General features: G+C 37.7%; 1 protein-coding gene across 1 annotated transcript in view; it reads right to left on the reverse strand.

Annotated features, from left to right (window-relative positions):
• The window catches only part of SNAP91 (synaptosome associated protein 91), a 162774-nt gene that overhangs the window by 103816 nt on the left and 39371 nt on the right, over positions 1–19587 (reverse strand). The window contains exons 3-5 of the mRNA XM_069065077.1: positions 8148–8290; positions 7007–7082; positions 6551–6653 (exon numbers count right to left, since the gene is read on the reverse strand). Coding sequence (XP_068921178.1) covers positions 6551–6653; positions 7007–7082; positions 8148–8290 — 322 coding nt within the window. The remainder of the gene's footprint in view (positions 1–6550; positions 6654–7006; positions 7083–8147; positions 8291–19587) is intronic.

Consider the following 19587-nt stretch of genomic DNA (forward strand, 5'->3'; position numbering starts at 1 on the left):
AAGTTTTCCCACATTTTTCCACAAGTACATACTGAGTTCAGCAAAGAGAGGGTTCATATATGAACTACATATCAAGCCTACATATGAGGTAAAGAGGTAATTCACAGCTTTTGGTTACCGAAAACTTTTTCTCCTTTTGTGTAATTCTCATGAAGTTCCCTTTAGGAGGAACTGTCAGCTCCTCTTTTTGTAGGATTCATAGTTACTCTTCTTTACACCTACAAAGAAATCACACTCCTAAAACTGCCTTTAGGTGATGTCTGATTTGTTCCCCCTCAGTTTCCAGTTAGATGCATTGTTACTATGATAGTCCAGTTAAGTTGTTCCTATGCTATGGGTAAAGGAGAGGCAGAGGTGACTCTTGCTTTTGGGTCACTCACAAGGAGTTTGATTCATTAAGGTGTTCCCAAAGCTTAACTAACGCCTGCAGTTAAACTCCTCTTTTCTAAACAATCACAAAATATTTTCTCTGTAAAGTATTCTGATTTCATCCAATGGATTGAAAACTTGTTCGGACCTATCTTATACCCTTGATGGATGGAATGATTATACATCTCACAAAAGCATTCCCATCTGGGGTGGCTAGGTGGCGCAATGAGTAAAGCGCTGGCCCCCGAGTCAGGAGGACCGGAGTTTGGTTCCGGCCTCAGACAACACCCACACAAAAAAACTAGTGTAACCCTGGGCAAGTTACTTAACCCCAAATGCCCCCCCCCCAAAAAAAGCTTTCCCATCTGATAAAAGTATCAGAGCTAGAGCATCTTTTAGTTACATTAATTGAAGTTAGGGGTATATCCCAGTTATTTTTGTTACAAGGAAAGGTTGTGAGAAAGGAGTTTAAAATAAAGAAGCAACAATACATTTTAAAACTAACTTAAATAAATGGTCCTAATTTCTCTTACTCCAATCCCCCATTACCAACATCTCAACCTGAATAGCCCATAGGCATCTCAAATTGAAGAGGTCCAAAACAGACTTCTTCATATTTCAATCAAAACCCATCCTTATTTCCATTGAGAACATCAGTGTGCTTTCTACTGAAAGCACCAACTATATTTACACCACTGTAATAATTCCTAATTCTTCCCTGTCCCTATCTCAAAGTCCCCCCGTTGGCAATAAGACAACACGTATTTATTAAGCACCTATGTGCTGGCATCAGACACAGCTCTGGCGGGGCAGGAGGGGAAGGAAAGAAAAGCAAATAAGCATTTATATAGCACTTACTATATGCTAAGCACTGTGCTAAGCACTTCAAAGAGATAAAGAGCTAATGATATACACACACAGATACACATATAGTTATAATCTCATACGAGCTTCACAAGAACCCTGGGAGAGAAGTGCTATTATTATCCCCATTTTACAACTAAGGAAACTGAGGCAAACAGAGGTTAAGTTTCTTGCCTAGGATCATACAGCTATTAAGTGTCTGTAGTTGGACTGAACTTGGGACTTCCTGACTCCAGGTCTAGTATGCTGTTCAACATATTACCTTCAAGACTTGTTCCAAGCAACACTTTTCATGAAACCTTTACTGCCCTTTTCTTCCCTGCCCCTAAGATGGTGACAAGGTCATCTTGTATCTGCTCTGTATATGTTTTGTCTGTACACACATGTATACATACATATATATACACACAAATGTACACACATACTTATATACATATGTTGTTTCCCCTATTAGAGTAAAAATTTCTTGAGGGCAGGAATTTGTATTTTCAATTAATGAGTAAGCTGGTGCCAAGTATTTAATAAACATCTATATGCTTGTGTCAGACATAGTTGTGGTATGGGGTGGGGAAGGAAAGGGAAGTAAATAAGCATTTATATAGCACCAACTATATGCCAGGCACTGTGACAAGCACTTCAGATAGATAGAGAGATAGACAGATAGAGAGATACATAGATACAAATATAATTGCATATGAACCTCACACATAAATATTTCCCACCATCCCCTTCTTCTCAACCACTTGTAATCTGGCTTCTAGTATAGTTCTAACTACTAAATCTTTCCTAACCACTAAGTCTAATGGCCTTTTCTCAGTCCTCATTTTTAACAGTTCTGCAGCTTTTGACACCATTAACTACCTATTCTTTCTACATATTCTTTCCATTTTTGGTTCCCATGATACTACATTCTTCTTTCTCTAATCTTGTCTCATCACTTCTCAGTTTCCTTTGCCATATCATCATACAATCTATTGTAGCAGCAAGCACCCCAGGATGGCTGCCAGCACAGGTTCTTAGATCTGCTTTTCTAAAGGAAAGCAACTCAGAATGGGTTAACAATCTTGCTTTAATCAAACATATGTCATTTACCTAGTCCAGGGGAAAAAGGTCAGCACCCTGAACTTCAAAGAATGCAAACAAGTTACAAGCAGAAGTTACAAACAGACAGAGAAACAGATCAGCAGACAGGCTTCCAGATGTCTGACCATTACATCCATACCTAGTCGGTTACCAGAGAGGGAAGCACCAACATCTGGGTTTTCAAAGCCGGGGGGCTCACTTTGAGAAGAGTTGTGTGATTTGACCAGATGAGACTCTGGGCAGCTGTTGAGCCTCCTCCTCCCTTCCCCCCGCCCCACGCTCTGAAGTTCAGGGTGCTGACTTTTTCCCCTGAACTAGGTAAATGATATATGTTTGATTAATTAAAGCAAGATTGTTAACCCATTTTGAGTTGCTTTCCTTTGGAAAAGCAGATCTAGGAACCTGTGTTAGCAGCCATCCTGGGGATGCTAGGGTGCTTGCTGCTACATCCATGCTTCCCAAGAATAGGTGTTACCAAGGCACTGTCCTTGGCTATCCTTTCTCTATATTCAGTTCAATGATCATGATGTATATAAGATATCATGTTGAGGCCTAAGTATTCAAAGATTAAAAAATGAAATATTTCCTGTCATCAAGGAGCTTTCATTTTACCAGGAGAATAGAAACACCAACCAGCCAGGCTTAGCTTTTTAAAAAAATTTATTCTAAAAGAAATAAATAACCATTTAGGATTTTTTGAATAGAGAATGACACAGAACATCTCAGATCTTTTATGTCATTTTTGTAGCTGTGTACAAGATGGAATGGAGAGAGAAGAATTAGGAATCTTTTGCAATGGTACAGGTGGTAGATGCTAATAACCTGAACAATAAAGGATGAGGCTATGTGAGTAGAGAGGAGATGGAGATGAGAGATGAGATGGAAGAAGAACTGGCAAGGCTTGGCCTTCTTTCTGTTTCTTATACATGACACACTATCTCTTACTTTTGTGGCTTTGCACTAGCTGTCCCTCATATCTGGAATGCATATCTTCTTCACCTTGCCTTCAAGTGCTTTCTTGGTAGAGCTATGCATTAGTATTAGTATTCTGGAAAGCAATTTGAAATTATGCAAATAAAGTGATTAAAATGTCCAAAGCCTTTGATTCAGAGCTTCCACTTATAATTCAAAGAGGTCATTGATAATAAAAGCAAGCATTTATAAATCACTTTAAGGTCTGTAAGGTGCTTTACAAATATTATTTCATATGATCCTTACAACAACCCTGGGAGATAAGTGCTATTATTATCCCCATTTTACAGATGAGAAAAAAGAGGCAGAGAGAGGTTAAAATTTGCTAGGGTTACACAGCTAATAAGTGTCTGAGGCTAGATTTGAACACAGATCTTCCTGACTCTAGGTTCAGTGCTCTTTACCACCTAGCTGCCAAGAAGAAAAGTCCCTGTATGTACCATAATATTTGTAACACTTTTAGTGGTAGCAAAGAATTGGAAACAAACATGCTCATAGATTGGGGAATGGTTAAACAAATTACTGTACATGAATATAATGGAATATTTCTGTGCTGTAAGAAATGATGAATATAGAGAAACCTGGAAAGATTTACATTATATGAAAGAAGCAGAAGTAAGAAAACAGTATCTACAATGGCTATAACAATTTAAATGGAATAAACCACAAAATCCCACAAAATTAAAAGTGAATGTTACAAAATTACAAAGAACAAGCATGGGCTTGTCCAATCTCTAATAAGGTATCCCACCATGCATATTTCTGGCCTCTTATGGAAAAATGAAGATTTAAAAAATAAGTAGAGATCCTGATACTACTTCTACACAGAGGTAAGAGGTCTACAGATATGTTACACTGTATATATTTTCATATCTTTTCAAAGTATTGATCAGTTTTACTGATTGTTTTCCTTTTTTTTCTTTACTCTCTGGGAGAAATGAAGCAGGGAGACATTGGGAGTAAGTATATTGGTATAAAAAAGTCAACAAAAATTATTTCTAAAAAATAAATACTGGAGAAGAGATGGAAAGATAGAAATTATGCTTAGAGAAGGTAATTTAAGAATTCAAAATCATGGAGTTCAAATAGTTTTGAATATTTATGAAGTCTAAAGTATGACCATCCCCTATGAGAAGTTAGGTAGAATTGTGGCATAGGCTTTTGAAGTTATAAAGGTTAATAGCCTGGAAGGTTTGGGTGTTTGAAGGGACTTTAACATAAATACTATCATTCCCAAGGGTAAAGGCAAGAGCTAGGATAGAGAGGAAGAATATGGGCCAAGTAGTCAAAGGGAAAAAGATGATCCATAGTCATGAGCATAATAAGGATCTGGATAGTGTATCATAGATAGATGGAATAAACTTCAAAATTAAGAGAAATTATTATATGATGGAAGCATAGGAAGGTTCTAGAAGTGGTAGCAGAGAGCAAGAAACAGTTCTCCTCCCAGCTAAGTGTGGGTAGGGCATAACAAAATAAGCACTGAGAAAGCTGAATTTCCATGAACATAATAAGATGAAAAGAATGAGAAAGGAAAAGAATGAGAGATGAAAGGACATTTGGTACTGATAGAACAGATATTTTAGAGGGAAAAGTAGAAGGAAAATGCAATAGAGGAAAGAGGTGGGTGGGGTAGGTCTAAGCTGAATAGTGATGATATCTACAGTGGAGTATGGGACAAACAAGTTTTTGGGTTGGTAAATTGTGACAGTCACAGTGATTGAGGAGAATCAGACAGTGGGACTTTATAAATCATAGGGGAAGGTGAAAGCAGTTCAGAGAAATGAAGACAAACAGGAGAAAGGACTGTGAGGTCAGTTACTCTTCTGTCACAAATTCTGAGAGGAACTGGTACCAGGGCAAGAAGGAACAATGGTAACGGTATCTAGGAGGACCATGTGTTATAGAAGATCTCTAGGCCTAGGCAGGCTGGAGCCGCTTCTCTCAATACTTTACTCCCATGCCAATCTTAGGGGAGGCCTAAGTTTGTGGCTGAGAACAGGACATTGGTGCTGGCAATGGTGACAGTGGCACCTACTCTTTCCTTAACAGAAGATGATAACAGCATTAGGCAATGCCTGGTGGATGAGAGTGGAAGAGGTCGCTTATTGCAATGATAAGGAGGCCAGCGAATTAATATGTTGAATAGATAGATCTATGACCATAAGCGGGGGACCCTGCTGCCCAAGTATGGGGATAAGGGAAAATAAAATGAGGTGCTGAAGAAAAACGCACATAGCATTATCTCATCCCTCCTCAGTTGGGATGTGCAAACCTTCACTGGCATGTGTCCTTCTGGGTGGACATAGCAAGGGCTGATCACCTCAGGCTAAGGTGGTAGTCAAAGCTGATTTGTGACTAAACATACAAACTCACACAGCTAATAAATGCCAGAGCCGGAATTTAAACCCAGGTCTTTCAGGCTATAAATATGCTGCTCTTGTCCCCACACCCCACAGCTTCCACAACTTGATACAAAATAACCTGCCCAGAGAGGCACTCCCTGCTTGCTTGCTCTCAGCAATGTCCTGGGCAGGGTGGGGAACCTGCGGCCTCGAGGTCACATATGGCCCTCTAGGTTCTCTGAAGTTTGGATTCAGTCAAAGGGCTGCACTTGAGGACCAGAGAGTTCCAGAGAAGCCTTGGGCTTATTATGCAAGGTAGGACTTTGAGGGAAGAAACAGTCCACTATAGAATGGATTCACAAGATCAGAACCAGGAAGAATACTGGAGGGCTTCTCATCTAACCCCATGGGAGGGGAGCAGTGTTGGCCAGTCTAGGAAAATAAAACCAGCTCAAAGTCCTCAGGATCTTGGAAAATAATATCCTGCTTAATATCTATAATTTAAAAGTCACCCCCACTTAAAATATATGTTTTATTTCTTCTCAATAAAAGATTGTAAAAGTATTATTGTATTAAGCATCAATTTAGATTGGTGGGTGTAAAGGAAACATTTAAATATAATTACCTAAATTGTTACTTCCTGATATAACTTCTAATAGCAAACCTGACTGTGGGGCATAAAAATACAAAGATGTGTTAAAAATAATAATTAACCCAATATTAACCCTCATAGTACCACTTATAGAGAGAACTTCCCCTCCCCCCTAGAGGAATTCAAATGTTCAAGTTTAGCTGCTGTTTCTTTTACAGCTTCCTACCAACTCTATAATAAATTCCTTAACTGATGGGTGAGTAGAAACCAAGAATGCTTCATCTCCTCACTATGCTAAAATAGAAATATGAAAAGCAAGTCATACCCCTTCTTCACTCTGGCAAAGTCAAAGGCCATTTGTCTGTAGGAGAAAGCCTTTTCATTCAAGTATCTACTATAACGTCTTATAAAGGTAGACATATCATAACCTGAAAAAAAGAACAAAAATTTATTTTATAGGAAACCTTTACCTGTAATTTTGTTTACTAAGATAAAAACTAAATTATCCAACTATAGTCAAATAGCTTCATGTGAAATCTTGTGAAGAATGCAAATATAATAATGGATTTTTTAAAAAGTATTTTTTCACCAGAGAGGAAATGATCTTTCTAGAGATCCAAACCGTTATTCTACTTAATGATGCAAAAGGATATCATCTTAGGAGTAAAAAAAAAGTCAATTTTTCATCAAGATCAGTGCCAAGAGCTATAAAAATGCAGTTCAAAATTTGATCATAACTCTTTACTTATAAATCTCAAGTTTTTACAAAAAATATTCTTACCATGAGATCCACTCTTGTCCAAAAAATTACTGAGATTGAACAATGTATTTCTAGAGGCCAAATACTGAATAAATCTCTGAAAAACAAAATCATAATTAAATGCTTTGTTTATCTGAAGATTGAGTGAAACTGAGCTGTCATTCCTCTAAGCTTACTCTTTATAAGCACTGTTACACACATGGAAAGACAGTGTTCCTTATATTTGGAATGTTCTTCCTATTCCCGCCCATCACTCCCAAATCCCATCATTATCTCTTGTCAAAATCTTACCCGTCCCCTTCAAGGACTAGCCCAAAAGATGCCTTTCCCAGAAATCTTTCCTGATCTATCTGGCCAAAAATAATTTTTATTTTGCCAGGGCTCTTCAAAGTACTTTGTTTTAACCTCTCATAGCACTTATCTCAATTATTTTAATAGCTATTTATAAATATACCTAACTTGCCATTAAATGTTAAATCTTTGAGGGCAAGAAACTTATATTCATTTATGTATACACAAAGCAACAGCTCATTCACATCCTGTCCTACCAAATGAACTTAGCATGGTCCTTTATACACAATAGAAACTTGATTTTTTGAACTGAATTCAATTACAACTGAACCAAATTTGAATTTATTACCTAACATTTGAAATAGTGTTCCTAATGATATTTAAATACATTTAAAACAAAGGCAAATATTTAGCTTAAAAATTTTCTTTGGAAAAATGGCTATATGAAGATCCAAATTACAAGATCCAAGATACATTCAACCTGTTGCACAGTTTTTCTCTTTATTTTCTAATATCCAAATCCTAACAACCTTGAGTCACCACCTAATTTTTCCCCCACAAAAGGACTTAAATATTATACAAATAACGACATAGGTGTAATACTAAGGGAAACCTCTTCTGGAGAAGGTACAACCACCCTTATCCTATCAGTGGTCACCTAGCATGCTTTTCACTATCTTTATTTTTAAAGCAATCCCTCCAAGAACATATAAAAATGAATACATAAAGAAAACGAGAGAAGGGGATGAGAAATGGTTTTTTAGCATCTACTAATTATTAAACAAACTTAGTTGCAATATTCCTGTTAACCTTCCCTCCTATTAAAAAATAAAACAAAATAAAACACTAAACTGAGAAAACTACAGCTTACCTCATTACCGTGGACCATTAGATGGTGTGTTGTCACTAAGGCTTTGAATACAACCACCCAGCTACTATTTGTTGCTCTTTCAAAGAGTGTGTCAGCCATCTGAGGGATATTAACATTTGTCTCATTGGTAGCCTGAATCAAATCTATAAAAATCAAGAGATGCTGTGTTAATTGTATCTTTACAGGTATCTATTTTAACTTTTATAAATTAAAAGCATGCCTCCTAGAAAACAGGTTTCATAATTCCTTTAAAATAATAAAGTAGGCTCATGAAGCTTTTTTATAAATAAGGTTTTCACAGAACTTTATATAGCAAATATACATGCATATACCCATACAGCATATCTTCTAAACATAATGTATGTAATTTATTAAATGTGTTTTACTCTTGCTGTTAATTCAGTATTTCCTTGTATTTTTTCTTATCAACATCTTTGTTCTATGATGTAGATAATTAATACGCCAAGAGACTTGGGATTTATGTTAATTTTCAATATTCAGATGATTCCATTAACATATTAGAATTCTCTTCCTAACTTCTGTGATGGCAATATACACACGTACTTACTGTGTTGGGTTTTTTTTTTTTTAACTATATTTCCCTCCATCCTATCCTGCCACCCACTTGTTCTGTTCTCTACTTTGACCCTGTCCCTTTTCAAAAGTGTGTGTTTATAACTACCCTCCCCCCCAAGCTGCCCTCCCCTCTATCATCCCCCCTCTCATCCCCTTCCCCCTTACTCTCCTGTAGGGTGAGATACCCTATTTAGTGTGTGTGTCATTCCCCCCCTAAGCCAAATTTAATGAGAGTAAGGTTGACCCATTCTCTTTTGCCTTCCTGTTCTTCCCCTCCATTGCAATAGTTTTCCCTTGCCTTTTCTATATGAGATAATTTACCCCATTCTGTCTCTCCCCATCTCCTCTCATTATATTTCTCTCTCACCTCTCAATTTCACCTTTTAAGTATCATCCCTTCCTATTCAATTGATCCTGTGCCCTCTATGTATACCTGTACACATATATACACATACTCACATATGTATTCATATGCCCATATACCCTCCTATATAGACATATATGTATATATATATATGCATATTTATATTCCCTTCACCTATCCTCATACTGAAAAAAGTTTCATGTTACAATTATCATTTTTTCCATGTAGGAATGTAAATAGTTCAATTTTGATATGTTCCTTATGATTTCTTTTCCCTGTTTACCTTCTCATGTTTCTCTTGCTTCTTGTATCTGAATGTCAAATTTTCTATTCAACTCTGGTTTATTCATGAAGAATGTTTGAAAGTCCTCTATTTCATTGAATGACCATATTTTCCTTTGAAACATGATACTCAGTTTTGCTGGGTAGGTGATTCTTGGTTTTAATCCCAGCTCCTCTGACCTCTGGAATATCATATTCCAAGCCCTTTGATCCCTCAATGTAGAAGCTGCCAGATCCTGTGTTATCCCGATTGTGGTTCCACAATATTGAATTTCTTCCTGGCTGCTTGTAATATTTTCTCCTTGATCTGGGAACTCCGGAACCTGGCTATAATATTCCTAGGAGTTTTCTTTTTGGGATCTTTTTCAAGAGGTGATTGGTGGATTCTTTCAACCTCTATTTTGCCCTCTAGTTCTAAAACATCAGGGCAATTTTCCTTGATAATTTCTTGAAGGATGATTTCTAGGTTCTTTTTTTTTGATCATGGCTTTCAGGTAATCCAATAATTTTTAAATTATCTCTCCTGGATCTATTTTCCTGGTCAGTGGTTTTTCCAATGAGATATTTCACATTGCTTTTTATTTTTTCATTTGTTTGGATCTGTTTAATAGTATCTTGATTTCTTATAAAGTCACTAGTTTCCATTTGCTCCAATCTAATTCTGAAGGAATGATTCTCTTCAGTGAGCTTTTGAGATTCTTTTTCCATATGTCAAATTCAGCTTTTTAAGGCATTTTTCTCCTCATTGGCTTTGTGAGCCTCTTTTGCCATTTGAGTTAGTCTATTTTTTTAAGGTGTTATTTTTTTCAGTCAGGTTGTTGACTCTTTTTTCATGATTTTCTTGCATCATTCTCATTTCTCTTCCCAATTTTTCCTCCACTTCTCTTTTTTGGTTTTCAAAATCCTTCTTAAGCTCCTCTATGGCCTGTAACCAATTCATATTTTTCTTGGAAACTTTTGGCACAGAAGTTCTCACTTTGTTGTCTTCCTCCTGTTCCGTGCTTTGATGCTTTTTGTCCCCAAAATAGGAATCTAAAGTTGGATTGCTGTGTTTCATTTGCTTGCTCATGTTGCCACTTAATTACTTGACTTTTGAGCTTTTTGCCACAGTAGAACTCTGCTTCCAGAGAGGAGAGCTTTGTCCCAAATTGCTGGGGTTTTTGCAGCTGCCGTAGCTATTAGTTGGTTGCCTTCTCTGAAGCCTCCACAGGCTCTGGCACCTGGTCACAAGACCTCCACCCAAGACAGTGATCCAGATCCAAGCAGGTTAAAGCAAGAACGATTACCCCTCAGAATGGTTGTTTGGTCCCCCTACGATCTGTAGGCCAGGAGCTCTCAAGCACCCATGCCACTGCGGCTGCTGCACCTCAGCCACTTCTCCCTCCAGGCACAGAGGCCAGACCACACTCCTAGACCCCCTGTTCCCAAAGTCCACACTGACCTTTTACTTTGCCTTTGGCATTTATGGGTTGATAATACTGGAAACTGCCACAGCTGCTGGTGATCGATTCTCCCTAAGTCCCTCCAGCAGCAGCTTGTTGCGGCCACCCTGGGGCTAAAACCACAGGCTCACATGGGGCTGGGCTCTGCTCCCAGCACACTGCTATGAACCCTTCCTGTCTGCCTTGTAGGCTGCCTTCAGCAGGAGGTTTGTTTCTCTCTGTAACTTTGTGGGTTCAATAGCTCTAAAATTTGTTTAGAGTCATATTTTATAGGTATTTGAGGTGGTTATGGGGGGAGTGCATGGAGTTTTCCCGCTTCTATGCTGCCATCTTGGCTCCACCCCCTATGCATGTACTTATTAAAGAAAACATATATTCTTCACAAAAAGTTGAAAATAAACTTCATTGTGCTCTTAAATGGAATAGCAGTATCAGCTACTGAAATGCATGCTACCAATATCCTTGACAACATCCCCTGTTAAAGTAAGCAAGAGTGATAGGAAGGCCAGGTAGAACACAAACTCCCTCAAGACCTCATATATACCTAGGTACAGCTGCTTGGATCCAAGATCTGACAGAAGAATATGAAGGGTTTAAATTATTGTAATATGACCTTGTTAATCCTTATAAAGCCCTGCATACCTTTATTTTAGTGAAAAGTATCAAACATTAAACTTCTTTAGGATTTTGTCACTGCATGTGTGTTATCTACTATAATATATTACTAATATATTTTGTATAAAAGCTTTTGTATATAAATGTGTATATTTTGTATATAAGCTTTGAAGAGCTTAGTAGTTGGCCTGGTCAATTTAGGCAGTAGCTTTTAGCATATGAACTTTCAATATATACCTGATATGAATATGTGGAATAAGACTAGTTACATACATTATGGAGAGACTTCACTGAACTTACCCATCTTCAGTACTAATACCAACCTGACCTACTATTACTAACTCTATTATGCAGAAAAAAAGATTTGAGAAATCCCCAAGAGGCACCCAATTTCTAGAAAATTAATCCCTGAACAGTCCCTTAAACCAGGGCTTCTTAAAATTTTTCCACTTGAGACCCCTTTTTGTGTTCTGGCAGCATTCGCTGGCATTGTGTGGAGTGAGGATATGCACAGTGCAAAGTACACATGCTTTATGTTCAGAACTAACACTGCAGTGAAGCTGCACAATGCAGCATGGGTAAGTGCTGCCAGAAACATCTCAGATTCATTACGTATTTGATTTTTAATCAATTTTTGGTTGTTGCATGTTCAGAAACCTTTTACTGTTGTCAAACTTTTCACAACCCTATATGGGATCACGACCCATAGTTTGAGAAGCAATGCAAACTATCCTGATGGACCAGATGAAACCTGCTGGGGTGGTTGATATTACTTTGGAAGAGTAACCCATATGCAATTTTATTGATTTAGGAGGGTCCAAGAGGCAGAAACTATGACAGATTTTCTCATTCCTACCACCAACACATTTTAGAATATCTTGGTGGTCAAAACTTCCCTGTGTTTTAAAGAGTACTCAGTCTAGAAGATAACCATGTTCAAAAGAGCCTTCATCTACAACAGCTAGTTTCTGCCATTTCTGTTATTCTATACAGCTCTGAGTTGATACTCTTTGGCTTAAGTAAAGCACGTTCCACAATGTTATCCAGCATTTCTTTTCTTTTTTTGTCTTTATTAATTTGTTTGATTACTTTCAGTTTACAAGATTCAGTTCCACAATCCCTTGAGTTTCTTGCCTTTTTTTTTTGCTTTTTGGAGGGCAATAGGGGTTGTGACTTGCCCAAGGTCACACAGCTAGTTTTTGTAGTAAATGTCTGAGGCTGGATCTGAACTCAGGTCCTCTTGACTGCAGAGCTGGTGCTCTATTCACTGTGCCACTTAGCCACCCTGATCCCTTGAGTTTCAAATTTTCTCTCCTTCCCTCCCCTTTCCTTCCCCCCTCCCCCCCCTCCCGGCATGGCAGTATGCAATCAAGTATAGATCTGCAAATACTTTCAGACATTAGTCAGGTTATAAAGAAGGATTGTATTGGATGGAATGAACAATGGGAAAGAGGAAACAAAACCAAACAAGAAAAAGAAAGAGAGCAGGTGGTTTGTTTCAATCTGCATTCAAACTCTGTTCTTTCTAGTTCTTTCTCTGAATGTAGCTATCTCCATCATGAGTCTTTTGGAGTTGTCTTATAACCACACATTACTGAGAAGAGTCTATCAAACTTGTTTGTCACACATACGTTGTGTCTGTAATTGTGTACAAATTTCTCCTGGCTCTACTCTTCTCACTCAGCATCAGTTCATATAAGCCTCTCCAGGTAAATATGAAGTCCATCCGCTCCTCATTTCTTATAGCACAATAGTATTCCATTACATTCATATACCATAACTTGTTTAGCCATTCCCCAATTGATGGGCATCCTCTTAATTTTCAATTCTTTGCCACCACAAAAATTGCTGCTATAAATATTTTTGTACATATGGGTCTTCCTTCCACTTCTATGATCTCTTTGGGATACCACCCTAGAAGTGGTATTGCTGGGTCAAAGGGTATGAAATTGTTTATAGTCCTTTGGGCATAGTTCCAGATTGCTCTCCAGAATGGTTAGATCAGTTCACAACTCCACCAGCAATGCATTAGTGTTCCAATTTGTCCACATCTTCTCTAGCATTTGTCATTTTCCTGTTTTGTCATCATAGCCAATCTGACTGGTGAGATATGGTACCTCAGAGTTGTTTTGATTTGCATTTCTCTAATCAATAGTGATTTAGAGCATTTTTTAATATGCTTATAAATATCTTTACTTTCTTCCTCTGTAAACTGCCCATTCATATCCTTTGACCATTATCAATTGGGGAATGACTTGTATTCTTATAGATTTGACTCAATTCTCTGTATATTTTAGAGATGAGTCCTTAATCAAAGACATTAGTGCCATCCAACATTTCTAAAACATCAGGACCAAAATTCTCACTCAATTGCTAGACCTTCATCAAAGTAAAGCATATTACCTTAATTTTTAAAATTTGTAGTTCTTCTACTCCATAAGCAGTTGAATACTATATTCCTTTACTATAACAGACAGCTGAATGCCATAAAATATTACTTTATTTTTATTTATGGTTTGCTGCTATTCACAGTCACCTTCTTAACTGAGCACTTCTTAGAAAATAAGGAATGGAAGGAAAATATATAGATCATTTACTTAGCATCCTCATTTTGCCCAAACAAACAAAATCCCACCAAGCCTCAAACCTAGAGAGAGGATAAATAAGAGAGGATAAGTGACTTGCCCAAGGTGTCACAATTAATTAGTAGCAGCCCTATGCCTAGAAACCAGATCTCTTTCCTTTTATGTCATCTAACTCAACTGAATGGCAATCTCAAACCTACAACATAGCCAGCTAGTCATCTAGCCTCTGATTAGACATCTCCAGAGACAGGGAATCCCTTAAATTCCAAGTTTGCTCATTCCACTTTGGGATAGTTCAGTTCCAACTACCAAATGTTTTCTTCTTATATCAAGCTGAAATCTTCCCAAACTTCCACCCATTTTTCATAGTTCTGCCCCCTGGGAATAAGCAGAACAAGGCTAACTCCCTTTTCACTGCCCTTCAAATATCTGAAGAAGCTATCATGCATGCCTCCACGTTTTCTCTCCCCCAGGATAATCATTATTAGCTGCTTTGTAGTCTTCTAACCATCTTGGTCACCCTACTCTGGATTTGCTCCAATTCATCACTGTCTTTCCTAAAATCTAGCCCTTAGAATTGAACATAGTACTCCAGACATTGTCTGATAAAAGCAAAATACACTGGAGTTATCAGTAGCCTCAATATTTGAACTATTCTGTAGGACACTGTATTCAGATTCACATCAATTTAAAGTATAGTGAGGTAGTGTTATATGATTCTAGATCTACACCAGTAATTAACAATTGTTAACCCAAAGAATCAAATGACTAAAGACACTGTGTAGAGTTTAATATAATAAAATATGCTAATCCATAAATTAAAGATCTTAGCAGTCACATACAAAAGAAGCACATACAACTCTGAATACTACTGTTTTGTGAGTGCTATTTCAAATTATAATTTAAACAAGTTATTAAAATACACAAAGCTATTTTATTTTATGAAAAGAGGCAACACACTATTTTAAATAGGGGTTTCAACTATGCCTACATAAGAGTCTCTACCCACAAGCTACCAAAAGATTATATATAAACAACAGCAGCTTTATTGTGCATTTTAATTTCTTTGTACTTAGTTTCCTTACATTTACCAAAGACTGGCTGAGAGTTTAAAAATATTTCACCACAGTTTATACTTTCTTCTAATAAATTTTATAAATTGACTGTGTGCTAAATTCTCATAATTATGGATAAATATGGTATAGTATGATATGGAATTGAGAGAAATTACATCTTTGACACTTAGTAGCCTGTGTGACTTAGAACAAGTCCCAACTTCTCAGGGTCTCAGTTTCATCATCTTTAAAATGGAGATAATACCAACCAGTATTACCTCAAACTGACATGGAAATAAATAAGAATTATACAAAGTACTTTATAAATCTTGTTTTTTAGAGGGCAATTGGGGTTAAGTGATTTGCCCAATGTCCCATGGCTAGTTTTTGTGTGTCTGAGGCTGGATTTGAACTCAGGTCCTCCTGACTCCAGGGCCGGTGCTCTATTCACTGCGCCACCTAGCTGCCCCTACTTTATAAATCTTAAAATGCTATATGAATTTCAAGATTATTTATACTTATTCTTATAAATATTTGGTAAATACACACCCTCCCCCCAAACCTCCTTGAGCATTGATAAATTAGTCCTGAAAAGAAGCTTAATTCCTAAAAGAGCTTTAAGTTTTTATAGATACAGAGGTGTCTTCCAGTCATTCATATAATCTAATAGTTAAAAAGGAATTTCAGAGGACATCTAATATGTAACCTCAAGTGGAAACGCTTATGCAATATCAAACAATAAATATGCATTTATTAAGCACCTATTATATGCTAGGCACTGCTAGAGGTGCTAAGGGTATAAATGCAAAGTATGAAACTACCCCTAGTCTGAAGGAACTTACATTCTAACAGTCTATGGCTATAGATACAGATATATATAGCTATGGATATAGATCTGTGTTGTTATTGTTCAGTCTTTTTAGTTATGTCCAACTAACATTTTGTGACCACCTTTGGGGTTTTCTTGGCAGAGATACTGCAGTGGTTTGCTATTTCCTTCTCCAGCTCATTTTACAGATGAGGAAACTGAAACAAACAGGGTTGAGTGACTTACTCAGAGTCACACATCTGGTAAGTGTCTAATAGATTTGAACTCAGGAAGATGAATCTTCCTGACTCCAAGCCTGGCACTCTATCAGTTGTGCCACCTGGCTGCCCAGGTAGACAGACGGCTGTGGATGTACAGAAGGTAATAAAGTAGAAGGTAGTGGGGTGGGGGTGGGGAAATATAATCATTTGGTGGAATTAGGTGAGGCTTCATATATAAGGAAGTGTTTGACTTGTGCTTTTGAGAGCGGGATTCTTTGATGTGCAGGGGAGGAGAAAATTCATTCCAGGTATGGGAAATATCCAAGAAAAAGGTACAGAAATCAGAAACAGAATAGCATGTATATATGGAACAGAAAATGCCCGTTTGGCTGGAGTATAGAGTGTGGAAGGGAGAGCAGAATACAATAAGGTTGGTAAGATAGGCTGGGGCCAGGACTTGAAGGACTTTAAAAACTAAATAGAGGACTTTATATTTTGTCCTAGAGACAGTAGTCAGTTACTAGAGTTTACTGAGTGGTCAGATCCGGAAAATCACTTTCTACCTGTATGGAAGATGGATTGGAGAGGGAAAGACTTGAAGAAGAGAGACAGAGTTGAAAGCTAATGTAATAATTTCTAATATCCCCTAAAGATATCTATCCAGTCTTTGCCTGAAAACTTTCACATAGACCTTTACAAAGCAATGCATTTCTCAGGCTACCCAAACTCCACATAAATCAGTTCTCCTGGGAACACTCTAGGCGTTCTCTACATTTACACAAATGCCAAAAATTGTTTGTACTTGAGCAACACAGCCCTTGCATCTTTATCTTACTGAAGAGTTTGCCCTGCCAAGAATTCACTGGCTCCATTCTTAATGATTGCCACTGAATGAATGAAACTAGAGAAAATCACAAAACTATGTTGACTAGGTCCACTACAAATATGTTAGATAATTTTAACTGGGGTTTTACTGCATGCAGCAAGGCAATCCTTTTACACCTGCCTAATTGACTAACTATCCTACTCACTACAATGGTTTTTTTTCCTTCCAAACCTTTCATCCCTTCACAATCAGCTCATGGCCCCTTACTCCTACCCCATCCCCTCACCTGAGAACATTTCCTCATATCTCACTGAAGAAATTGAAGCCATTCTTTCTCTTTTTCCCCTCCTCATCTCACGGTACTAAGCCTTCTCACATTTTCTTCCTTTCCTCCTGTATCACATGTCCTTCACTTTGCCAACACAAATGCCTCTACATGCACAAATAATTCTATTCTATCCAATCTACCAATATACAATCTGCTCTAGCAAATTGTCCTATCATCTCTATTATCACTAATCATCAATCTCTTCCTGTCTACTGGCTACTTTCTTACTACCTACAAACATATCTATGTCTCCTCCAACCTCAAAAACTTCTCACTTAATCTAATGTTCCTTGCTAGCTACGATCCTATATCTCTACTCCATTTACTGGCTAAACTCCTTGAGAAGGCTGTATACATTAAGTACCTACACTTCCTTTCCTCTCCCTTTCTTAATTCTTTATAGTATGGCTTCTGATATCATCATTCAAATGAAACTTCTTTCTCCAGAGTTACTAATGATATCTTAATTGTCAAATCTTGGCCTATTCTCAATCCTCATCTTTCTTGACCTCTATGCTGCTTGTGACACTGCTGGTTGCCTTCTTCTCCTGGTTCTCCTCCTTCCTTCTCAGTTTCCTTTACTGGATCTTCATCCAGATCAGGCTCTTCAGTTGTTAGTGTTCCCCAAGGCTCTGTCTTGAGCCTGCTTCTCATCTCTCTCTACTATTTCACTTGGTGATTACATAGATTCAACTATCATTTCTATGCAAATGATCCTCAGATCTATTTATCCAGCCCTAACCTTTCTACTGACTTCCACTTCTCTATGCTCAACTGCTTATTGGACATTTCAAAATGATGTCTCACAAATCTCTTAAACTCGGCATGTCTCAAACAGAATTCAATCTTTCTTTACCTATCCTCTTCCTAACCTCCCTATTATTGTTGAGAGTACTACCACCTCCTGGGACCCCAGGCTCACAACTCAGATGTCACCCTTGACTCTTCACTTTCTCTTACCTCCCATATCTAATAACTTGCCAAGTCCTGCCATTTCTATTTTGTAACATCTCTTATATTCCTAACTTTCAACTCTCCCTCTTCTTCTCTGTCACTCCTACCACACTGGTACAAACCTTCATCAGCTCATACCTGACCTACTGTAACAGGCTTCTAACAGTCACACTGCAATCCAACTAATCTTCCTAAAGCACAAGTCTGACTATGTCACTCCCTTTTCAATCAACTCCAGTGGTTTCCTATTACATCCAGAATCAAATATAAAATCCCGTGTAGTTCTGAAAGTCCTGCATAACCTGGACTCTTCCTACCTTTTCAGCCTTACATTTTACATTTTCTGGCCTCACGTACTCTTTAATCCAATATCATTGGCCTAATTGCTATCCCTTGAACAAGACACTCCATCTCCTAACTCTGGACATTTTCACTGGCTATTACTCTTGCCTGGAATGCTCTCCTTCCTCTTCCTTCTTAGGTGCCCTGGCTTCCTTTAGGTCTCAGCTAAGTTTCCCACAGGAAGCCTTTCTGGATGTCCCTTAATGCTAGTGCCTTCCCTTTGGTGATTATCTTCAATTTAACCTGTAAATATCTTGTTTGTATATAGTTCTTTGCATGTTGTCTCCTGTTAGACTAAGATTCTTGAGAGCAGGGACTATCTTTTGTCTTTCTTTGTATGCCTGGCATTTAATAAATGCTACTGATTGACAAGCTCTAGTAGGAAGTTTTTTTCCCTTATCTTAATCCAAAAACTAGCTTTGCTCTTTATTCTGCACTCTGTAATTGGGCAAAACAAAATTAATTCTTCTTCTATGCTACAACTTATATTTTTCTTCTAAATATTTCTAGTTCCTTCAAGCATTCTGCAAATGCCATGGTGCCAAGTTTCATCTAAAATGCATGTAATACCTTTAGAGATGCCCCCATGAAAGCACTGAGAGAATTGTAATAAATTACTCCAGAAGGGCCTGTTAAATTTGCATCTAGAATAGGAAGGGAAACAGAAGCCTGGAGGAATATCTCTGTATCAAATATCTCTAAAGGTTTGGTATCCAAGCCATCTAGATAAAAGCCAGGACCAAAAAGATAAATGGATATGCATAAACAGTTCTCAAAAGATTTGTGAACTATTAACAATTCTCTGAGGTCACATTTGAACTCAGGTTCTCCTACCTCCAGGGCTGGTGCTCTATTCACTGCAACACCTAGCTGCCCCCACTCCTCATTTCTTATAGCACAATAGTATTCCACTACATTCATATATCACAACTTATTTAGACATTTGCCAATTGATGGGCATCCATTTGATTTCCAATTCTTTGTCATCACAAAAAGAGCTGCTACGAATATTTTTGTACATATGGGTTCTTTTCCCATTTTT

This window comes from Petaurus breviceps, unplaced genomic scaffold (genome assembly GCF_028583685.1).
Source record: "Petaurus breviceps papuanus isolate PSGF00001 unplaced genomic scaffold, PetGlider_PUasm1.0 90667, whole genome shotgun sequence".
Classification (NCBI taxonomy): Eukaryota; Metazoa; Chordata; class Mammalia; order Diprotodontia; family Petauridae; genus Petaurus; species Petaurus breviceps.